General features: G+C 42.8%; 1 protein-coding gene across 1 annotated transcript in view; it reads left to right on the forward strand.

Annotated features, from left to right (window-relative positions):
• The window catches only part of CAPZA1 (capping actin protein of muscle Z-line subunit alpha 1), a 52,725-nt gene extending 31,050 nt beyond the window's left edge, over positions 1-21,675 (forward strand). The window contains exons 6-10 of the mRNA XM_030220372.1: positions 2,893-2,972; positions 4,905-4,983; positions 8,799-8,870; positions 12,201-12,263; positions 20,625-21,675. Coding sequence (XP_030076232.1) covers positions 2,893-2,972; positions 4,905-4,983; positions 8,799-8,870; positions 12,201-12,263; positions 20,625-20,765 — 435 coding nt within the window. The 3' untranslated portion in view covers positions 20,766-21,675. The remainder of the gene's footprint in view (positions 1-2,892; positions 2,973-4,904; positions 4,984-8,798; positions 8,871-12,200; positions 12,264-20,624) is intronic.
• Positions 21,676-23,728: the final 2,053 nt, after the last annotated feature.

The following is a 23,728-nucleotide window of genomic DNA, read 5'->3' on the forward strand; positions in this document are numbered from 1 at the left end:
TGACATTGCTGTCTGGTTGTCTCAACGCCACCTGAAATTAAATATGACCAAAACCGAGCTTCTCATTTTCCCCCCAAAACCCACCTCTCCGCTCCCCCCGTTTTCTATTTCTGTTGATGGCTCTCTCATTCTCCCTGTCTCCTCAGCTCGAAACCTTGGGGTCATCTTTGACTCTTCTCTCTCCTTCTCTGCTCATATCCGGCAGACTGCCAAGACCTGTCGTTTCTTTCTTTACAACATCCGTAAAATCCGCCCCTTTCTTTCCGAGCACTCTACCAAAACCCTCATCCACACCCTTGTCACCTCTCGTTTAGACTACTGCAATCTGCTTCTTGCTGGCCTCCCACTTAGTCACCTCTCCCCTCTCCAGTCGGTTCAAAACTCTGCTGCCCGTCTCGTCTTCCGCCAGGGTCGCTTTACTCATACTACCCCTCTCCTCAAGTCGCTTCACTGGCTCCCTATCGGTTTTCGCATCCTGTTCAAACTTCTTCTACTAACCTATAAATGTACTGACTCTGCTGCTCCCCAGTATCTCTCCACACTCGTCCTTCCCTACACCCCTTCCCGTGCACTCCGCTCCATGGATAAATCCTTCTTATCTGTTCCCTTCTCCACTACTGCCAACTTCGCGCCTTCTGTCTCGCTGCACCCTACGCCTGGAATAAACTTCCTGAGCCCCTACATCTTGCCCTACGTCTGGCCACCTTTAAATCTAGACTGAAAGCCCACCTCTTTAACATTGCTTTTGACTCGTAACCACTTGCCTCCACCTACCCTCCTCTCTTCCTTCCCGTTCACATTAATTGATTTGATTTGCTTGCTTACTTTATTTTTTGTCTATTAGGTTGTAAGCTCTTTGAGCAGGGACTGTCTTTCTTCTATGTTCGTGCAGCACTGCGTATGCCTTGTAGTGCTATAGAAATGCTAAATAGTAGTAGTAGTAGTCTCTTGTAACCAGAGCTAATATTGTGATGTCATAATGCCTCAGGCCACCAATAAGAGCCAACCTCATCAGTGATGTCACAATGGCTTGATTGTCCTATACTTGGCTCACTTTTATTACATAGCTCTTTGAGCAGGGACTGTCTTTCTTCTATGTTCGTGCAGCGCTGCGTACGCCTTGTAGCGCTATAGAAATGCTAAATAGTAGTAGTAGTAGTAATATGTAAGTGTAATGATTAAATAAAGATTTATAAGTAACACTTGTTTTAGAATTTGCTTTTTATATAATACACACACACACACACAAAAGCTGTTGAGAAAATATTGCTTAAACTAGAATTATCAAAAACCTAACAATTTTAAATGCATTCTGTTGCATATGATGCTGCTACGTGTGGAACTCTTAGAGGAATACGTTTCGTTGGACAGTGCTAGATTCAAATCCCTGTGTAGCAAGCTCCACTGTTATTTTAGGGCAGTAATTTATTTTTTTCTTTTCCTCCGTGCTAATCATCCCTCACTAGGGTGGGCAAAACAGTGTAAAACCACTGCATTGAAGGATAGCACAATGGTAATGCAAAATGAATGTAAATCGCTGACTGACAAAATGTTTCCAAAATAAACACACTAAAATCTAATACTTCTGTGTTCCCAGCACTGAATCTTTGCACCACCTCAGGGCTGGAGTAAAAACACAGCCAGATGCAAAAGGGTTTTATCTCTCGGACTTCCCATCCCCCCCCTCCTGTGCTCTCGCAAATGTGGTACCTTCTAAATGTTGGGAGGTGGGAGTGATGCTAGCTTGCTGGGACATCTGAGGATTCACTTGGACTACTGTTTTATTGTGGGGGTCATAGAAGGGGTCCAGGGAACCACCAGGGAATATTTTTGTGTGCTGATAAGGGGAAGTTGGTGTGTGGTTTCCAGGTCCAACTGGCCGGGCCACCAGGGAAATTTTTGTGGGTTGGGGGAGTCCAGCAGTGTGTTTTGTTTTTCTTTTGTTTGTATATCTCCTATCAGTGCATGAGTCAGTCCCCACTTTTGCACTGGCAAGAAGGGGAGACATTTTAACTCTCTGCAACAAATGCCTGCATATTACTCTGGTGGGATGTGCTGGTTTTATTTATTTTCCTGATGGCGCTTTTAACAGTGCGGTAATTTGCATGTCATTGGTTAACCGCATCAGGAATAAAAGTTTTCTTTGACTCGTAGCGCAGTATTCTAATGCAGTGTTTCCTGCATCGAAGCCTCAGCTTGTACTTGGTGCTAACACTAAGCTAGCAAAATATAAAATACTATTGAAGGGCGACTAAAATGATAGCGGGGATGGGACGACTTCCCTATGAAGAAAGACTAAGGAGTCTAGGGCTTTTCAATTTGGAGAAGAGACGGCTGAGGGGAGTCATGATAGAGGTATATAAAATAATGAGTGGAGTGGAACAGGTGGATGTGAAGCGTCTGTTCACGCTTTCCAAAAATACTAGGACTAGGGGGCATGCGATGAAACTACAGTGTAGTAAATTTAAAACAAATCGGAGAAAAGTTTTGTTCACCCAACGCGTAATTAAACTCTGGAATTCGTTGCCGGAGAACATGGTGAAGGCGGTTAGCTTGGCAGAGTTTAAAAGGGGGATAGACGGTTTCCTAAAGGACAAGTCCATAAACTGCTACTTAAATGGACTGGGGAAAAATCCACAATTCCAGGAATAACATGTATAGAATGTCTGTACGTTTGGGAAGCTTGCCAGGTGCCCTTGGCCTGGATTGGCTGCTGTCATGGACAGGATGCTGGACTCGATGGACCCTTGGTCTTTTCCCAGTGTGGCATTACTTATGTACTTATGTACTTTAGTTAGACATTTTATGTAATAATGTGTGGTGGGGATGGGTCTGTTTGCCTCTTATAATCTTCCTTTCAACTTTTGTTCTTTTTCCTTTGTGGGGAAACAGGTTTATGGCAAAACTATAGATGGACAGCAAACAATAATTGCCTGTGTCGAGAGCCACCAATTTCAGCCAAAAAACTTTTGGTAAGGATGCTTGTGAACTGTGCTTGAGTTATAGGAGCCAGCTGTGTGGGTGCTGAGCAATCTCCTTCATTGTGACCTTAGGCCCGTAAGTTTGACCACATTGGCTACCAGTCCAGTTTGAAATCTTAGCATTGGTTCATAAAGCTTTACATGATGGAATTTCTCATTATTTGGCTTCATTGGAAGCATCCAGTGGCGTAGGAAGGGGGGTGGGGGCGGTGGGATGGTCCACCCCGGGTGCACGCCGCTTGGGGGAGTGTCGTCTCCGTTGGTTCCTTGCTCCCTCTGCCCCGGAACAGGTTACTTCCTGTTCCGGGGCAGAGAGAGCAAGGAACCAATGGAGCCGACGCAGCTCCCAGCGACGTGGACTTGGGGGCGGATCGGCCCTCCCGCCCGCCCGCCCCTCGCTTCTAAACTAAGTAAGAGTTCACGCTGGAAGGGGGGGGCGCCGTCTCCGTTGGTTCCTTGCTCCCTCTGCCCCGGAACAGGTTACTTCCTGTTCCGGGGCAGAGAGAGCAAGAAACCAATGGAGCCGATGTGGACTCGGGGGCGGATCGGCCCTCCCGCCCATCCCTTGCTTCTAAACTAAGTAAGAATGCGCTCCGGGGGAGGGTGCGTGCCGGAGGGGGGGGTGCGCAGCGGAGGGGGGGGGGTGCGCAGCGGCGACCCGCCCCGGGTGTCAGCCGCCCTCACTACGGCACTGGAAATGTCCCTACATCTTTGTCCTCATATGAACAGTTCTTGGATTCTACCAGTTTTCCTACTGGGATTATTTGCCTGTTTTATCATGTTCTAATATTGTACTTTTGTCATATGACTTTTGGTGTCTAGCTTGCCCAGGGTCTGAATTGATTTCCTGCTATAGTTTGTTTCTTTTAATTTGAGTGTAGCTTTTGAGTGTTTTTTCCCCCCTATTTTATTGTATAGAGCTCCTTTCCAACTTCTTATCTTGGACTTTTTCATTGTAAACTGCCTTGACCTACTTGCTAGAAAGGGCAGCATAACCTAACCACTACACCTCTACTCAGGAAATCTAGACTGCCCCAACTTGACATTTCGTCCTTTAGATTGTAAGCTCCTCTGAGCAGGGACCGTCCTTCTTTGTTAATTTGTACATCGCTGCGTAACCCTAGTAGCGCTCTAGAAATGTTAAGTAGTAGTAGTTTTTTTGGATTATGTTTTTGATACCCCCTGTCATTTTAAAATGTGAGCACCTAACTGCATGAGTTGGTGCTGGTCAGACTTTAGCATCACACTGGTGGGGAGGGGGTTCTCACACTTTGCACATGAGTTTTAAAAGGGGACCTATCAGGCAAAGAATCAAGTGATCTTCATGTTGGTCTGAATTTCAGGCCTTCTGCTGTGTTACAGCACCAGGCTGGGATTGCTTGCTTGCGAGTGTCACTGGAAGAATGGGCTGCCTGTGGAAGCATGTGACTTTACTCCAGGCTGTGCTAATCGGCTGCTAATGCATGATGTCTGGATCCTTAAAACAGAGAATAATAAGGTTGCCTGCTGGCTTCACATTTGTCTTGACAATCTTTCTGAGATAACCCCATTGCATGCGTGGACTTTCAGTCCTTATTTCCTAGCGCATTCTGTGAAAAAAACCAAGAGAAGTCCCCTGTGTTCGGTGAGAGAAACTCTCCACTGGATAACCCTGCTGAATAAATACGAAGCCGTTTAGCAGCCTTACATAGTAGTGAAGGGACTGTTGAAGCAAACTGTTATCATACATCAGTCTAAAATGTATCTAAGTTTTTGGTAACCGTTTTCCCCTCTAAGCTGCATATTTTATAAAAGAAAATATACTTGTCTTCTGCTCCAATCATGTAGTTTTAGTATACCACTTAATGCAGAACCTCTGTCGCCTGGTTATTTCCTTTTCTGCTATTGGAAAGACTTCATTGTTATGATTTGAACTCTGTTAAGGAATGGCCGTTGGAGATCAGAATGGAAATTTACTATCTCGCAGCCTACAGCTCAGCTGATTGGAGTGCTCAAGATTCAGGTTAGTAATGTCATATTATTCTCGATATACTGTTCGTCAATGTCTAAAGCAGTTTACCGTTCTAAAAACTAACAATATTAGTGGTGGCTCTACCATTAACCCACGTGAGTCAGGGTCCTGAGGCGGCATCGCCCCCTTCCCTGAAATTACCTTTTTCTTTTCTCGTTTTTTTCAAAAAGGCGGAGACAGTGATTCCCATAGGCTGCCCTGCCACCGGACCTCTCCCTTTCTCTCTACTGCGGGCGGCCTGCCTCCGAGGAAACAGGAAATTAGGTCAGAGAGGCGGGCCGCTTGCAGTAGAGAGGAGCCAGGACTGACGGCAGAGCAGCCTATGGGAGTCGCTGCTGCCACCTTCTAAAAATCAAGAAAATAAAATAGAAAAAAAATTCAAGAAAGGGGATTAGGGAAAGGAAGGGAGGGGGTGGCAGCTCATTTCTTGCCTCAAGCGGCAGATTGTCTTGGGCCGCCCCTGACAGCATATAAATGACAGGAGAATGTGTACGTAAGTATTAAGTTTAAGGATACAGTATTGAGTAGGTTTACAATCCTTGAGTCGGTCCTAGAGTAGAAAGGGAGGACAGATAAGTGGTGAGAGGGTGGCTCTTAACGAGAAAGAAACAGCATATATAATTTTAGGGCCAATATCTCTAGTGTAACTTAACTGTAACCAGCACTGTTGAAATTTGTAAAAGCACAAGAGGGGTCCCTTTTAACCTTGTACTTGCATCACTTTTGTGTCTGCTGGGCCATGATTTTGTTAATGGAGTGTGAATGGGACTGGCCAACAATCCATCTTTTGTCATTGCACAGATCAGCGGCCCTCGGGAGCGTGACTTGAAAGGCTGTGTGAGAGCTCTGGTGGTAACCTGGCCACAGCCTTTCACTGCATGTTTCAGAGGTGGTCTGTGGTGCTTTTTATGTGGTCTTAGACTGTCTGTCTAAATTATGGAGGGTGACGGTTAAGGCTGGGATGTTTGTTTGCACTCCATGATTGACACAAATGCTGAAGTTTGATTTTTGGGTGTCAGGGTGACTAATTGTAATTGGTCTATCGCTGGTTATGTGGTGGTTATAGTTTTGCTTGATGTGGCTTTGGAGGTCCTATGAAATTCTGATGTATAACTTGACTATTAAAGTATTAGAAGTGTTACAGGTTGTTGATGGGTTTTTAATTACAAATCAGTTTGATCATTGCTGGAAAGAATTTAAGTGAAGTATGTGTAACCCTCTGAGACAGCATGTCAGCTCTTAAAGGGAGGTATGAGAGACTTCAGGCAGTTGTGGGAAGGGAGAAGGGAAAATTGTAGATAGTTTGGCAAGAAAAAGAAATAGTTAAAATCTGATTGTCCAGTTTTGAAACTGCTTCTGTTTAGTCATCAACACTATTATGAATTGAAAAAAAATTAGGGTGCTACAAGACTGCTGCTTATCTGACTCGTATACAGGCATCACAGAGATACAGCTGCAGATGAGTATTTGGAACAAGAACAGACTTAAAAGAGGAAACATTGTGTTTAATATTTCGAGGAGTGGTTAGGGTGGCGGACTTTGGTCCTGGGGAACTGAGGAACTGAGTTTGATTCCCACTTCAGGCACAGGCAGCTCCTTGTGACTCTGGGCAAGTCACTTAACCCTCCGTTGCCCCAGGTACAAATAAGTACCTGTATACAATATGTAAGCCACATTGAGCCTGCCATGAGTGGGAAAGCGCAGGGTACAAATGTAACAAAAATAAAATAGATACTATTGGAGATTCTACATGGAATGTTGCTACTATTGGAGATTCTACATGGAATGTTGCTACTATTGGAGATTCTACATGGAATGTTGCTATTCCACTAGCTGCGCAGGCTTCTGTTTCTGTGAGTCTGACGTCCTGCACATACGTGCAGGACGTCAGACTCACAGAAGCAGAAGCCTGCGCGGCCACATTGGTGATCTGCAAGGGCCGACTTCTACATGGAATGTTGCTAGTGGAATAGCAACATTCCATGTAGAATCTCAAATAGTAGCAACAGTGGAGGAGTGGCCTAGTGGTTAGGGTGGTGGACTTTGGAACTGAGGAACTGAGTTTGATTCCCACTTCAGGCACAGGCAGCTCCTTGTGACTCTGGGCAAGTCACTTAACCCTCCATTGCCCCATGTAAGCCGCATTGAGCCTGCCATGAGTGGGAAAGCGTAGGGTACAAATGTAACAAAAATAAAATAGATACTATTGGAGATTCTACATGGAATGTTGCTATTCCACTAGCAACATTCCATGTAGAAGGCTGCGCAGGCTTCTGTTTCTGTGAGTCTGACGTCCTGCATGTACGTGCAGGACGTCAGACTCACAGAAGCAGAAGCCTGCGCGGCCACATTGGTGATCTGCAAGGGCCGACTTCTACATGGAATGTTGCTAGTGGAATAGCAACATTCCATGTAGAATCTCAAATAGTAGCAACAGTGGAGGAGTGGCCTAGTGGTTAGGGTGGTGGACTTTGGTCCTGGGGAACTGAGGAACTGAGTTCAATTCCCAGCACAGGCAGCTCCTTGTGACTCTGGGCAAGTCACTTAACCCTCCATTGCCCCATGTAAGCCGCATTGAGTCTGCCATGAGTGGGAAAGCGCAGGGTACAAATGTAACAAACAAAAAAAAAAAGAATAACCCAATTGATACTGATGCTTTAAAAGAATATACAGTACAGATTGGGATGAAGGAGAGGGGAGAAGAAGATATAATGTGAGGGAGAACGCTATTGGTGACCTCCAAAATACAGCTGGACAATAGGGGCACAAATTTGGATGGTCTGAACCGGTCAATCTGTAGTTCAGATGATATATAGGTTACACAGCATACATCCAAACAGCTCCCGCGTTAAGTTAGTTAAATAAGTAAAGTTGGGGAGGGAAGGGGGGAATTCAGGCTGGGAGGGGATTTGTTATATTCTAGATTTAAGCTGGTTTGTATTGGATTGGTTAGAATTTCTTTCCTTGTTGTAACCATGACTGTTATGGCTAAAGAGGGGTGGGACGGGGGGGGGGGGGGGGGGGGGGGAAGAACTTGATGGATAATAGAAAATTTGAAATTGAAGAAAGCACTTGTATGTCTAGATTTCTGTATTTTTCTAGTGTTAAGTGAGCAATTTGTCATCAATAAAAATGTTGAACTTAAATATATAAAAATAGAAGGGTGGGGATAAAGTGTTAAAAGTTTGATGACGGACGGTATTATGTTGTTATTACTGAGTACAATTTCATATTTGACTTTCTGTTCATTTTGTCGAATGTGTTTCTTTTGAATTGTCATCAATAAAAATGTTGAACCATAAAAGAATATACAGTACAAGTAACCTGATGACTTCCATAACAGGTGACCCAGGGCACCTATATCACAATATTTTCTCCTCCACTTAATCCCTATAAAACAAAGGTGTTGGTTAAGCCAAAACACGCTCGGGGAGTCCTTGTATGCCTCTTCTGTTTTCTAAGGTAAAATACATATTCCCTTAATCTCATGATCATAAAGCCTTTCTGTTCATCTTGTGAAAACGTATATTCCCCGAGGGCAGATTTTTATTTTTTTTTTACATTTTTATTGGAGCAACTTTTCCTCATACAAACACAACTTCAGAACAAAGCATTGAAAGAAAAAAAGAGCAGAATTTTAATAAAAGTAAATCTGTTTGTCTATTGAAAATTAGATTTACTTCCCTCGCTGTTTCTTTGCAGTCATGTAAGGCTTTAGTAAAATTTGAATCGTGAGCATTCATGAAACCATTTTGTCATGTTCACAGTTAACAATTGATGTTAAGGTCTGACAAAATTTTTCATAGGTTCATTACTATGAGGATGGTAATGTCCAGCTGGTTAGCCACAAAGACATCCAGGAGTCCATAACAATTTCTGTGAGTATAAACATACAAGTTCCATGTAGTATAAGGTGCTCAAATTTAAATGTTTTAATCGGTTCTTATGCACACAGGTTAACCTACATACATCTATATCAGTGATGGCGAACCTATGGCACGCCTGCCAGAGAGGGCATGCGCGCCGTCGGGCCTGGATGGGCCCAGGCCCAGCCACTTTCTCTCCAGGCCTGCCCACCCAACATCCCCTCGCATGTCATCCTCGCCGGCGTTGATTACCTCTGTTGAAGCGGCCACATCTTTGAAAGCCCTGCCCGTCTCTAGCCTTCCCTTCGTGAGTTCGTTCCCTCAGTCTCGCCTTCTGACATCATTTCCGCGAGGGTGGGACTGACTGAGGGAACGAACTCACGAAGGGAAGGCTAGAGACAGGTAGGGCTTTCAAAGACGCGGCCGCTTCGACGGAGGTAATAAAAAAGATTTACATGCAGGGCATGGGAGAGGGGGGTTGCTGGACATGGGTGGATGGAGGGGAGGGCAGGAGAGAGGAGGGTTGCTGGACATGGATGGATGGAGGGGAGGGAAATTGTTGGACGGATGGAGGGGAGGGAAGACAGGAAGGAGATGCACATGGATGGAGGGGAAGGGAGTTATCAGCATGCATGCAACAGCAAAAATCACATTAATTATTCAAAAGCATGCCAAATGCTTTTAAAGTTCTGTTATTCAGGTTAAATTGCCCTGTTGGCACTTTGCGATAAATAATTAGATTTTGGGTTGCTGTTTGGGCACTCGGTCTCTGAAAGGTTCGCCATCACTGATCTATATAAACAGTCTCCTAAAATCAGAAGTAACATTTTAAAATTACAGAGGAAACTAAGTGGGCTGAGGGTCTTTAATTTATATGCTCTTTGCATGTGCTTGGACAGCAGATGTGGTTTGTAAAGGACTCAGTGTGGTGCAAGACATGTTCTGAGGGTCAGTGGTCCTACCTACATATGCTGAAATATAAATTTTAAGGGATATAAGGTAGAGGTCCTCGCTAGAGAATGACAGTTACCATTACTGTGGTAAATCCGCGGTAAGGGCCACACCCCAACTTGAATTACCATGGCTGCGGGAACAAAACTTTTTACTGCCTTGTTCCCGCGGTAAATCCTTTCCTCTATTCCCGTCCTCCTCCCCACAGGCATCACTTATGTTTTCTTGCAACAGGCAGCGATTCACAGGCCGGCTCAGTGTTCTTCCTTCTGCTGCGTCCTGCCCTCTGTACTGCAGCTTCCTGTTCAGCGTCAAAACAGGAAGTTCCAGTGCAGAGAGCAGGACTCGGTGCAAAAGGAATGTCCATGGAGTCGGCCTGTGACTGTGAATCACTGCAGGAAAATGTAAGTCATTCCCAGGATGAGTGCTACCGGTTCTCTCTTGAGTCTAGGAACTTGCAGCCATTTCTTTCCTACTGTATCAGCTCTCAAGAGGCTGCACTGTCTGTTAATAAAGATCCAATGATTTTTGAATATGGATTGGATTTAACTCCAGTCATTTTACTGTGTTTTCTTCTTGTTTGCCCTGTAATACAGCAGTATGAAGTGTGACGACACATCTCCTATATAAGCCTGACGTGTTCCCTATTTGGTACACAGAACAATATATAAATTACTTTGATAACCGTCTGTACTCCTTGCAGCATTAGAGGTGGTTTCAGGTGAAACTTGACTACTAATATATTCATAAAGAAACCACCTCCCTTCTGACAAACCCAAGGACTTTGCTGCAATACACACAAATATACACATATGCATTTTAAGGCAGTTCTATTGTAAGGCAAAACAACATTTGTGGTTTGACATGTACAAAACTATGGGGCCCTTTTTTGCAGCACTTAGACTTACAAAGTTCCATTAGCGGATGGAGTCGGTACTTACGGGGACAAACTTTGTCCCCGTGTCATTCTCTAGTCCTTGCATCTGAAATCAAACAAATTACATCACACACACTTGTGTAGTACCTGTCATTTCTATTCTGTACCTTCTGTAATGGTCAGGTACAGAGTGTGTATATATTGTAAATAATAACAAAAATTAACCTTACACATCAGTCTCGTGGTATCAGGCCAGTTCCCACCCACCAATTCCCCCCAAGACAATTCCCACTTAAGGAGGACAATGCCCACCAAGGACTTTTCCTCCTGATCATTTCCCTCCCTCCCTAGCCTTCTTCCCCCCCCCCCCCCCTCCCATAGCTTCTTTCTTGTATCGGGTCCCATAAGTCCTGGTGGTGGTTTTTTTTTTTTTTTATGGCGTCTGGAACACAGAGGTTAGCGCAGCAAATGGATGTACACAGAAGATGCATAATAATGGAATAACTTTTCATAGGTAGAGTAATATGTTATCAATCATAATCGGTGTGTCACTTTGAGGGGCTGAATTAGGTTGAAACCTAGTTTGGGGAGGGGGGGGCATTGCCACCCCACATGAACTGCAGTTTGTATTTATCTGTTTACTTATGACATTTAGATCCTGGATTAAACATGAATTAGATGGAAACCTTGTTTGAGGGGGGATGTGGGGGGCATAGGCAGAGTAGTAATTTGTTATAAATTATAATTAGTGTGTCAGGTTGACACCTAGTTTGGGGGTGAGGGGGCATTGCATCCCCCCATATACAACCTGCATGTCTGGAAGGGGAAAAAGATGTGTAAAAGATAATGTTGATGGAGGGGGGGAGGTGAGGGGGTACTGGCCCCCTAAACGATCTGGAAGAGAAAAGGGAGGGAGATTACTTGTCCTAGTGTTTTATATTTTTTTGGGTTATAGATTGGAATTGTCCTCCCTGCTATGGTGGAAATTGTCCTAGGTGGGAACTGTTCGGTGGGGATTGACCTAGAACCAATCTCATAAGCTGTTTTAAAAAAAATCTTACTCCGTTTTTGAATGTTCTTTGGAAAATACTTGTTTCCCCTACTGGGATAGAAACTGGTTTCACACATGTGCTTTGCTGGGTAAAGTAAGCTGCCTAATTCTCAAAAGCAAACTACTACAGACGGACAAAAATTCTGCTCCCCACACCATCAGACATCTTGGCAAAAACCAAAATTGTGATGAAACATTGTAGAAGACAATTTGTGACACTAGAGGGCAGACTCTGCACAGTCTTTGAGTCCCTGTGTTCTCTTGCACCTTGTGAATCCACAACACATCTGTCTAAAGATACACTGGAAAATGGTTCTAATTTAATTAAACTAGCCTTAGAGAAATGCTACCCTGGTTAATACTTTTATTAGTATTCTCCAACCAGCTTGAAATGTTAACACATTTTATTTCTCTCCTTCCCTGATCCCCCCCCCCCCCCCCCCCCCCCCCCTCTTGGTTTCAGAATGACGTTCAGACTGCCAAGGAATTTATTAAAATCATTGAGCAAGCAGAAAACCAATACCAGGTGGAGTTTTTTTTTTTAACATTTTCCATACTTGAAGTTTAGACTTGGCTTTGGGTTGGGCATAAAACACTCCTGTGCTGAATGAGAGTGTCCAGTACATTTACCCACTCTGGTATTTTCCAGCAGGCACAGAGCCCAGGATAGAAACCATATTTTGTGTTAAATTTAACTTTAGATTTTTATTGTATTTGGTTTTTGATAGCTGGCAAGTGGCCAGGTTTGATGCCCCCAGGCCTCTCCCAGCTGTATGATACATAGGAGAAGCAAGGTGGTACAGTAGTGATGCCTGTTATCAGGCTTCTGTCATCATTAGGTGTTTACACCGGGCTAAGGGGTACAAACTACACTTGTATTTCCAAAAATACTAGGACTAGGGGGCACACAATGAAACTACAAAGTAGTAAATTTTAAAACGAATCTGAGAAAACAATTTTTTCATTCAGCATGTAATTAAACTCTGGAATTCGTAGCCAGAGAATGTAGTAAAAGCAATTAGCAGGGTTTAAAAAAAGGTTTGAATAGCTTCCTAAAAGAAAAGTCCATAAGCCATTATTAAAATGGACTTGGGGAAAATCCACTGCTTTATTTCTAGGATACCTTAAATCAGTTGTGACGAGCTAAGTCTATTCATCTAAATAAACAAATAATACAGAATAGACAGACAAGTTCACACGTATCTAACTCTTAATTTGATAAGAGGGGGAGAAAAAGCCTCACAATTTCACAAAGAATGGTGTATGACAATCACAGTCAATGCTCAATGTCTGGGTGACTACCCTTTTGTGATTGTTATCATAGGGAGAAAACCCTCCTTACAAATATAATTTGAAAAAACAATTTGGAAGGAGGGTTTTTTTTGCCTATGATTACATTACTCACAAAAGGGTAGTCACCCAGACATTGAGCATTGACTGTGATTGTCATACACCATTCTTTGTGTAATTATGAGGCTTTTTCACCCTCTCTTATCAAATTAAGAGTTAGATAAGTGTGAACTAGTTTTTCTATTCTCTATTTCTAGAGTAAGCAGCATAAAATGTACTGTTTTGGGACCTTGCCAGGTACTTGTGACCTGGATTGGCCACTGTTGGAGACAGGATGCTCAGCTTGATGGACCTTCGGACTGTCCCAGTATGGCAATACTTATGTACTTATGCTTCAACCCCTAATGTGCCTGAAACATACCTACCTTATTCGACCCTAACATCACATTGTATCTGTTCCTCTACTTGGCGAACGCCTTTACAGTACTATGTAAGCCACATGGAGCCTGCAAATAGGTGGGAAAATGTGGGATACAAATGTAACAAATTAATGTGATACAATTGATCACCCTACAGTTACCTTGGAATTACCTCAGGTGAACTCTTGTGAAACGGACAGAGATGAGGTGCACTTATTTTCACTAACCTCGCTTGTTTCTAAAACAAGAAGGGAATTAAATCTAAAGTAAATAATTTAATCAAGCAGATGTTTCGCTTTTAAAATTAATTTATTCAACACTGCTAAACAATCAATTTTCACTAAACCTGACAGTCCTTTGCAGTCCCACTCAAGCGTGCAAAAGGGTTTAAAGGATACTTTTTCCTGCTTTCTTGTATTTTCTTCTTTCTTCCTCTTTCTTTTATCGTTGGGTACCATTTAGTGCAGCGGTGATCTCAGGAACCAGCAACCACGAATCATCCAGGTTACCTACTACTATAATCTTAAACTCAAAAACCCTAAATTCTAACTAATTTAAGTGACAGGAACTCTCAAAGATGATTAGGGAATTATTTTCCTAACTACCCCAAGTAAAGAAATGGATAATTTTTACTCCCTATACTTTCCCTCCCACAATTAATAAAGCAACAGGTAAGTTGGGATAGGTTTCTTTCAAAACTACAGAAAGCGTACGGTTCTCTAAGGCTAAAACAGCTCTCAGCTGTTTCTTATGCACTGCAACTTAAGTTCAGTGAGATATGTTATTTTCCCTAAATAAACAATTATTTAAAACTACAATGCAGCTTTTCACTTTTCAAACCCCCTCTAAAACCCCTCAGGTTTAATAGAGTTTTAAAGTGCACTTTAAGCCAGCACTTTTGTTAAAAATGTTAAATATGTCACCATGTTAGATGAACCAGTACATTTGTCTCATCAAACTATTAATATTACTACTACTACTACTATTTAGCGTTTCTATAGTGCTACAAGGCGTACGCAGCGCTGCACAAACATAGAAGAAAGACAGTCCCTGCTCAAAGAGCTATGTAATAAAAGTGAGCCAAGTATAGGACAATCAAGCCATTGTGACATCACTGATGAGGTTGGCTCTTATTGGTGGCCTGAGGCATTATGACATCACAATATTAGCTCTGGTTACAAGAGACTACTACTATTTAGCATTTCTATAGCGCTACAGGGCGTACGCAGCGCTGCACAAACATAGAAGAAAGAAAGACAGTCCCTGCTCAAAGAGCTTACAATCTAATAGACAAAAAATAAATAAAAGTAAGCAAACTGATTGCAAAGGAAATATTGATGCTACACTACTACTACTATTATTTAGCATTTTTATAGCGCTACAAGGCGTACGCAGCGCTGCACAAACATAGAAGAAAGTCCCTGCTCAAAGAGCTTACAATCTAATAGACAAAAAAAAAACAAAAGTAAGCAAATCAAATCAATTAATGTGAACGGGAAGGAAGAGAGGAGGGTAGGTGGAGGCAAGTGGTTACGAGTCAAAAGCAATGTTAAAGAGGTGGGCTTTCAGTCTAGATTTAAAGGTGGCCAAGGATGGGGCAAGACGTAGGGGCTCAGGAAGTTTATTCCAGGCGTAGGGTGCAGCGAGACAGAAGGCGCGAAGTCTGGAGTTGGCAGTAGTGGAGAAGGGAACAGATAAGAAGGATTTATCCATGGAGCGGAGTGCACGGGAAGGGGTGTAGGGAAGGACGAGTGTGGAGAGATACTGGGGAGCAGCAGAGTGAGTACATTTATAGGTTAGTAGAAGAAGTTTGAACAGGATGCGAAAACGGATAGGGAGCCAGTGAAGGGTCTTGAGGAGAGGGGTAGTATGAGTAAAGCGACCCTGGAGGAAGACGAGACGGGCAGCAGAGTTTCTTGTAGAACTTATTAAGTTATTTCATTTTTAACACTACAGCTTTCCAGGCAGCTGTCACCACTCTAAAAGCCAGTAAAATCACGGATGGCTTTTACAATTAAGCAATTAATCTTAACACTTCTCACTCACACAGCAACAAGCTCAAAAGATACCCCAAATCTGTTTTTTAAACAGATTTCCTACTACAGCTGTACACAGACCACTAACACACGTCTGCACAGCATCGCACTTACCTCCCAACTGCCTAACAGTAACATTTGGAACTCTAATATGTCATACACAGCACAAGCCTCTGCACTGCTCACTGTCTCCACACCAGATCCAGAAGGAGCCAGGTAGTCTTTTAAAATTTAACCCATAGGGTTACATTAATAATTGTAATATATTGTGCGACCAGATGGGGGCCAATGGCTGCAGAAAGACATTTGTAAATTTCAGCTTGAAAGCCATCTAGTCCTGGTGCTTTCCCCAAAGTACTAGTCTGAATTGCAAAACTGACTTCATCAAGTGTGAGGGGCATATTTAGTTTGGCCAGATGGGAAGGACTCACCTGAGGCAATGTTAAGTTATCTAAGTAAAGAGAGACATAGTATCTGCCGCCATATAGTGTGGCAAAATAATCTTGAAAAATAGTATTGATCCAAGATGGCCGCTTGATCAGTTTGCTGCACCAGACGCGCTCGATTGAGCACAGCACAGCAGTTCGGAAGGAACTGATTTCCCAGTTATGGGGAAGCGGAGGGGGAAAACTCGAGTGTTGCCCTCTACACCGAGCGGAACCCACCTTCAGAATCGGCCAACGCTGGAGCAATACGGGGTGCTTCTGGGACCGAGTAGCACTTCTTCCCCTGCTGTCGGGACCGGCGTGAGTGGGCTGGCCAGCAGTGATGACGGGGTGTCATTCAGCCCCGTTGAACGCACGGGGCCCCCGCAGCCAAGATGATTGGAAGGAGAAATGAGGTTTGCGTTGCTCTCTCCAGAGAGTGAGGGGCTAGCGCAGCGAGGGAACCCGCTTTCTCCGTTGGAAGGCTCAGGAATAGTCACGGGGGAAGAGGAGACCGTGGGCGACCTGAGAAAAATTGTTAACGCCCCCCTCTTGGCTTTAGAAGCGGGAGTAATTCAAAAACCTCCCGTGGTGACTTTAGAAGCACTCTGGGACCTAACTGCAACCATGCATGCCTCTCTACAACAACAGACATTGAAAAATTCATCAGATATAAAGATGTTATCCACCGTGTCCCTCCAGCAAGCACAAACAATTACAAATACAATTTCTTATCTGGAGAAAATTGGAGGAAAAGTGCAAACAATGGAAGTCCTTAACCAGGGAATGATTAAGGACAGAGACTATATGGCAAGACGTTTGGAATATCTGGAAAATAAATCAAGAAGATTAAATTTGAGAGATACGAATTTTCCTAGGTCTCCTCTAATTTCCCCCATTGATATGGTAAAAAAGTATTTGATTGAGACTTTGGGTATGTCGAGTGAAAACTTACCCCCTATTGTGCGAGCACAATGTTTGCCTAACAGAACTAGTGCGGAGAATATTACCCCTCAACTCAATAGAGGGAATGAGATGAACTTGACACCTTTTCTAGAATCCTCTTTGGAGGTTGTAACTCAAAGATTAACACTATTAGTTGTTTTTGCTTTGGAAATGGATCGGGACACTGTTTTGAGGCTTTCCTTTAGGCATTTACAATCAACTTTTTTTTGGCTCAAAAGTAAGGTTATATCCAGATTTGGCGAGAGAAACTCAGAAACGGCGAAGTGCTTTTTTGGCACTACGCCCGAGAACTCTCGCCATAGGAGCTAACTTTATTTTAAAATTTCCTTGTATATGTAGAATTGTGTATCAAACAAAAATGTTTCAGTTTTTTGACCCAAAACAGTTGATAGATTTTTTGGTTTCTAAAGAGGATGTTAATGTAACAGTCGGGCCACCAGACGACACTGCTAGATAGGCTAAGGGGGGAGATGCTTCTTGGTAGCAGCAACTTTTATCTTTTTTTTTGTATTTTCTTTAAATCTTGGATCAATTTGCCTTAATTTAATGGTCGATAAAGGAAAATAATTTCTGTTTATATATTTTTTTGAAGGACATTTGAAATTGCTTGTATTTCTGTGACTCTCAGGAGTTTGTTCCAAATAAAAAGTTGATAAATTAAAAGAAAAGAAAAATAGTATTGATTTCTACATTAGAATTTGTAAAAGAGCCATTGGCTTGTTTTGAGAGAGAGCACTTTTTTAGGTCCCATCCTAGCATGAATGAAAAGGGGCATAAGTTTACCACTGTTATTACCGTGAAGCTGTAGCTGGTATTTGTAGTAATTCAAGGATTTAATGGCTCTTTGATGTAAGATCTCCTTTAGTTCTGCCTGAGAGGCTAGAAATAAGGCTTTATCTGTCAGGGAATGACCAAAACGAATCCCATATTGACAGACTTGGGATACTAAATGTAAAATGTTATCTCACATTTTTCTGCGTTTATAGTATGCTATGGTTTCCCCTGTAGTACTACTTTGGCCGCTTCCCCAAATAATATTGGTTGGTCTAGATGTTTGGTTGAGAGTGATATTCCTTCTATTTCTGATGAATAAAGTCATAATACTGGGCATCGCCATACAAATGTAGAGGGAATCTCCAATGATACCCACTCACAATGCCCGCTCCCACCTGTAACTGAATCCAAACTAGGGCATGATCTGAGACCCTTATACAGACCGATTTCTGCTTGAGGAATATGAGAAAACAAAGCCCGGGACACCAATAAGTAATATATCCTAGTCTGGGTGAAATGTGCCTGAGAGAGATGTTTATAATCCCGGTCATATGGGTGAAGTGTTCTCCACACATCCACAAGACCCAAGGTGCTGCAGAGCAGGTGCAGGCCCTTCGGCTCCATGCAAGCTCAGTCAGGTGGGTGTGATTTATTTTGAAGCAGATCATAAGTAGTATTGAAATCCCCACCTAATATTACGTTGTTATGTGAAAGAGGGGACAGGAACTGGATCAGTTTGCAAAATATCTTGTTAGCAAGCACATTAAGGCGCATAAAAATCACCCAGTAAGAATTAGGTATGTGCTGTTATCTGGGCAATCACATAGCGTCCGTCAGAACTATAAGTTTTAGGAATCCAAGCCTTTATGAACCAAAATAAGTACCCCAGCCTTATGCCGCACCGCTGTTCAGTCCACAGTCATTCCCACTGACCATTGTGTTCACTTGAGTTCAAATTAGTTTTCTGGAGAAAGGCAAGGTCTGCCTGCTGTCGCTGGACAGTCTGTATGATGCTTTATAGGTGAAGTCATCCCACCCACATTCCATGACATAATTTTAAGTGTTATCATCAAAAACCCAAATATCAAATGTTTGCCAAGAAAACATATCTAGCAGGAGAGAGACCGTCCCAGCCTGCAGTCTCTTCGCCAATATACTTCCTTGTGTGAAAATATTGTGAAATAAACCTAAAATCTTGGTGAGAGAAAAACACCTGGGGAATAAACCAAGTCAGAAAAAATTACATGGAAATGATGAAAAATGCATCAGAGCTTTCAAAGAAACTGAAGAAAAACAAAAAGACCTCCAGTGGTGAATCAGAAACATAATCTAAAGAATACGTTCCAAGAGGCAATATAGGAAGCCCAAATAATCCCCCCCCCCCCCCCATACTTCCCACTGCAATATAACCCTTCCCCATATGAACTGGGAGCTCAAATAAAGGGCTAGCATGTTTACAACACCCCCTCCCACTCATAAACAACCCCGCATCAACTAGGTTTTCTAGTAAACTCTCCTCTTCCTCTTGTAAAGAAAGCAGCCAGCCAAAATAAGAGATAGTAAAATGGAAACACGCTGATCATGATTATTAGACAGGGCTAAAAGCAACATCATCCTGATCAGCGTGTTTCCATTTCGCCAGCAACCATTTATCTATGTTGCAATAATTATATCTGGAAAAGCCCCTAAACTGCATTCTTTCGTAAACACCGTGCATGGAAAATTACTTCGTTATCTTTTTTGTAAGCCTGTCACAAGAGCTTGTGAGCCTCTGGGTTACACAGAGGGCATGATTTTTAGGTCTAGCTGACAGCGTCAGGCCTCTGAACCTGTTTTTGGAAGGGCCTAGTCTGGTTCATTATATACAGGCTGTATGGCAGTGTTTCCCAAGTCCAGTCCTGTTGCCGCTCAGGTTTTTAGGATATCCACAATGAATATGCATTCCTTAGCATCCCTCCGTACCGGCCCAGGATTGGACTGATGAGTTGTGCACGCCTACCAGCAGGTGGGGCCTAATTTCTCCTTCATACACAGCCTCTTATTATATGTAAATATTTCATGCATATTCATTGTGGATATCCTGAAAACCTGACTGGCAAGGAGTACTCCAGGACCAGAGTTCTAAGTACATAAGTAATGCCACGCTGGGAAAAGACCAAGGGTCCATCGAGCCCAGCATCCTGTCCACGACAGCGGCCAATCCAGGCCAAGGGCACCTGGCAAGCTTCCCAAACGTACAAACATTCTATACATGTTATTCCTGGAATTGTGGATTTTTCCCAAGTCCATTTAGTAGCGGTTTATGGACTTGTCCTTTAGGAAACCGTCTAACCCCTTTTTAAACTCTGCCAAGCTAACCGCTTGCTGTATGGTATGTCTACTATCAGGTTCTGAGGGGTTTGGTTTCCTTTTGCGTAAGGGTCAGTGCATAAGATCCACCATCTTTCTGTTCTACAACCAAAGCAGTTTATATATTACATACAGAGTCAGAGCCCTCTATGGACAGAGCAAGTACAAGGTTTTTTTTGTTGTTGTTGTGCCTGGAGGGTTAAGTGACTTGTCCAGAGTCACAAAAGGATGCAGTGGGAATTGAACCTGGTTCTCAGCCCACTGCACTAACCATTAGGTTACGCCTCCATGAATATTACTTGACAACACAAATTGTCACGCCCACTTCTCAGCAGTACTGGTATGTATTAAGGATCTAAAATCTGTCTCAAATGTACTAACATATGTTTTTATAGTATGCCAGGATTGTGGTGATCTGGGATCGTCAAGTGCTGTTCTGACACTAAGGCCGATCATTTTCTTTCCCACTATCATCTGTTTAGTATAACTGAAGATCACATAACTTTTTTAAATGTTTAACCTGAAATTTAGGACATAGCAATTTCAGCAAACAGTGAATTTGTTTACAAGATCGCTCTATGTCTATTTTTAAATAACTTTTTCCTTATTTTCTTATCCCTCACCACAGACCGCAATCAGTGAAAATTATCAAACCATGTCGGATACCACATTCAAAGCCTTGCGTCGACAGCTGCCAGTTACTCGCACCAAGATAGACTGGAACAAGATTCTGAGCTATAAGATTGGCAAAGAAATGCAGAATGCTTAAAAATGGAAGTTCTTTTTATTTTTATTTTTTAAAGATTTCTGTATTAAAAAAAAAAAGGTGTACAGAAAATCCCCAACAGACCTAAATGTGGTCTGACATTTCTTCCATGCTTTTTATTTGCAAATAGTGTACAAGCAGTGCATTTCGTTAGGGTTTCCAATGCTATCGTACATTCTGACCTCCGGAGACCCTGTGGCACTGCTTGTACCATTTCGCTCTGTTCCCTGTCATTTTAATCAATTACTTTGAACGGTTAAATTTTATTCTAACAGATGCCATTGCAGCAATCGGAGAATGTTAACTATGGCTGGAAGCCCACTCTCCAAAGGTAAACTGATGCACAGACCAAGAGCATTTCACCCAAGACCAGTGTCCATTCCAGTACTTCATCCCCGCTTCCCTCCCATAACTAAAGTCTCTTCCTGCATTCTCTGAATAGTCCTAGATGCTCAAAGCTGCACGTTACCTTAATAGGAAGAGCTAGTGCATCTAGTAGACTGAACCTAGCTGTCCTTTTATTATTTTTTTAAATAGAAATGGGAGCCAGTGCAAAATGAAAAGGGGAAATTATATCTGTAACAATACCATTCAGCAGACTTTTAAATCTGAAGCCTTTGGAGAGACATGCTTCCATATTATTGTCACTTATTCTTCTGATTCTACAAAGGGTCCTAGACACCTCTTCCCCTTCCTCACTGAAACATTTAACCTATTATTATTATTTTTTTAAATATTCTTAGGCAGCCATGGAAAGTTATGGTACAGGCAGGATGCTAGCGAGAAATGTGAGTGTCTAAAGCCAGATGACGCGATGTGGACTTTACCGCTGTGTGGCAGCTTTCTCTGGTTTTATGCTGCAAATAAAAGCAAAAAAAGTGTAGAAAATATTAATAAAAAAATTGGCACAGGATGTGGAGTAAGAATATTTTCTGCATGTCTGTTCAGGCGCTGTGGTGTGCTGATTGGTGTATACGTGTTAAAAGTATTTTTCTCTCTGCAGTGGCTTAGATCAGCATCATAAATCTGCTGTATCTCAGATTTTACTGTCTGGAGAAGGCAAAATCAACCGATTATCTTTGCTGTTTTTGATCTTTTTGGTGAATAAAAATTTCTTATTGTGCTCTTTGCCGGTGCAGATAGGGTGGAGGTCCTTGAGTGAGTACTAATGAAGTTAGAACATCACACACCTCTCGACCTTAGCACAAATCTCTCTCAAAAAAATGCACCACCAACTCTTCAGAATGCTGGCAGTGAGCTGAGATGATTTTTCTATTTTCTCTTCCTCTTAAATTCCATTGTCAGGCAGGTGCCCTTATGAACACAATCACCCACGGTTATATCTGGTCCCCTGATTTGCATTGTCTTCATTAGACAGGGACAGAGAGACAGTAACCAGTGACTTAAGCAGACCGTGTGATGCACATGACGTCATAATGGTCTTCTGGAATTCACCAGCTTATGCACCCTGATTTCTCTCTCTTCCCACCTGCAAATGTTGTAAAAACCCAGATTTTGTTTTCTGTCTATTTTATTTGTTGGTATGGACAACTTTGTCGATGCCAGACCTCTTCGTTTCTTTCTCCCTGAAAGCCAACAGTCTCCCAAGATCTTAGGCACTGGACTGACCACGATGATCAGGAATATGGGTCAGTAATGTCCAGGCAGTTGAATTTTGACCTGGCAGTCTGCTTCAGGAGACGTTACGCAGTCTAACACAGCAACACGTAACTGTGCTCACAGTGCATGTCTCGGGTGTGGGTCTGGGTTATTAGTGTGGAGGAATTCCTCTGTCTCCATCACGGGAATCTACGGTCTTGTTCCAGATAAGTGAGTTTTGGTTGTTTTATTTTTCCACTGCTTGTTTGTAAGAAATAGGTGATGTAGTATAATCGATGTTGACCTTCCTGTAACATTATTTTTTATTCTGTTTGAACATGGAAGGAGCTACCATGTGTTTTTACAACCCCTGAATGGTGCACCGAAACGAGGGCTTCATCTAAGGACCCCCTGCCTTCTCCAGCAGCTGCCTCTTAGCTAATGAACCTGATCGCGTTACCCCTTTTGCTGAAATAATCATTTTGGTGATATTCCTCATGTTTGTGTTATTTTTTGAATCTGCAACAAAAAATCACATTTTCTTAAATGTGGTTTGTGGCATTAAATGGCTGTTTGGTTAATTTACAATTATTTGTTTAAATGTTGGTCTAGTCCAAGAACCCTTTCAAAAATAACTCCACAGAGCTGCCTCAAGGGACTGCAGTGCCCTGAACCAGATTTTGCATTGGTGTCCCCCATCACCTAGTATCTCTCCCTGTACTCATTTCCCTCTTGCCTGATGTATCTCCCTCTCAAGTCTTGTCCTCCTGCTTGACTACTCTTCTGGATGCAGCTGTACACAGTTATCCAGCCAGTGAATCTAGGAGGTATGCGCTCTGTCTGCTTTCCCCACTATGCATCCACTTTCCGTGTTCCTATGGCTGTATTCCTACTTTTGCTCGGCTGCTGAAACCCAGTCTAACAAAATGAATTGCTAAGATCTTGTTGCCTAAGAATGCAGCTAGAATATGGTAGATTCAAAACAAATAGAAAAGATTTTCTTTACTCAGCTTGTAGTTAGACTCTGGAACTCGTTGCCGGAGAATGTAGTGACAGCAGCTGGCCTTACGGAATTTAAAGGGGGTTTGGACAGATTCCTGAGGGAAAAGTCCACTGAACATTATAATTTTTTTTTTTTTTTTTTTGGGGGGGGGGGGGGGGGGGTTGCCGGGTTTTTTTAAGCCTGGATTGGCCGCTGTCGGAGACAGGATGCTGGGCTTGATGGACCCTTGGTCTTTCCCAGTATGGCAGTGCTTATGTACTTATCAAACATATAAACGGCAAGTGACCGAGTCACCTGCAAATGCGCAGTAGAGACTTCCCTCTCTGTCCCGCCCTCGCTTCAAGACGTGATGACGTCAGAGGGC

Source organism: Microcaecilia unicolor, chromosome 12 (genome assembly GCF_901765095.1).
Source record: "Microcaecilia unicolor chromosome 12, aMicUni1.1, whole genome shotgun sequence".
NCBI classification, from domain to species: domain Eukaryota; kingdom Metazoa; phylum Chordata; class Amphibia; order Gymnophiona; family Siphonopidae; genus Microcaecilia; species Microcaecilia unicolor.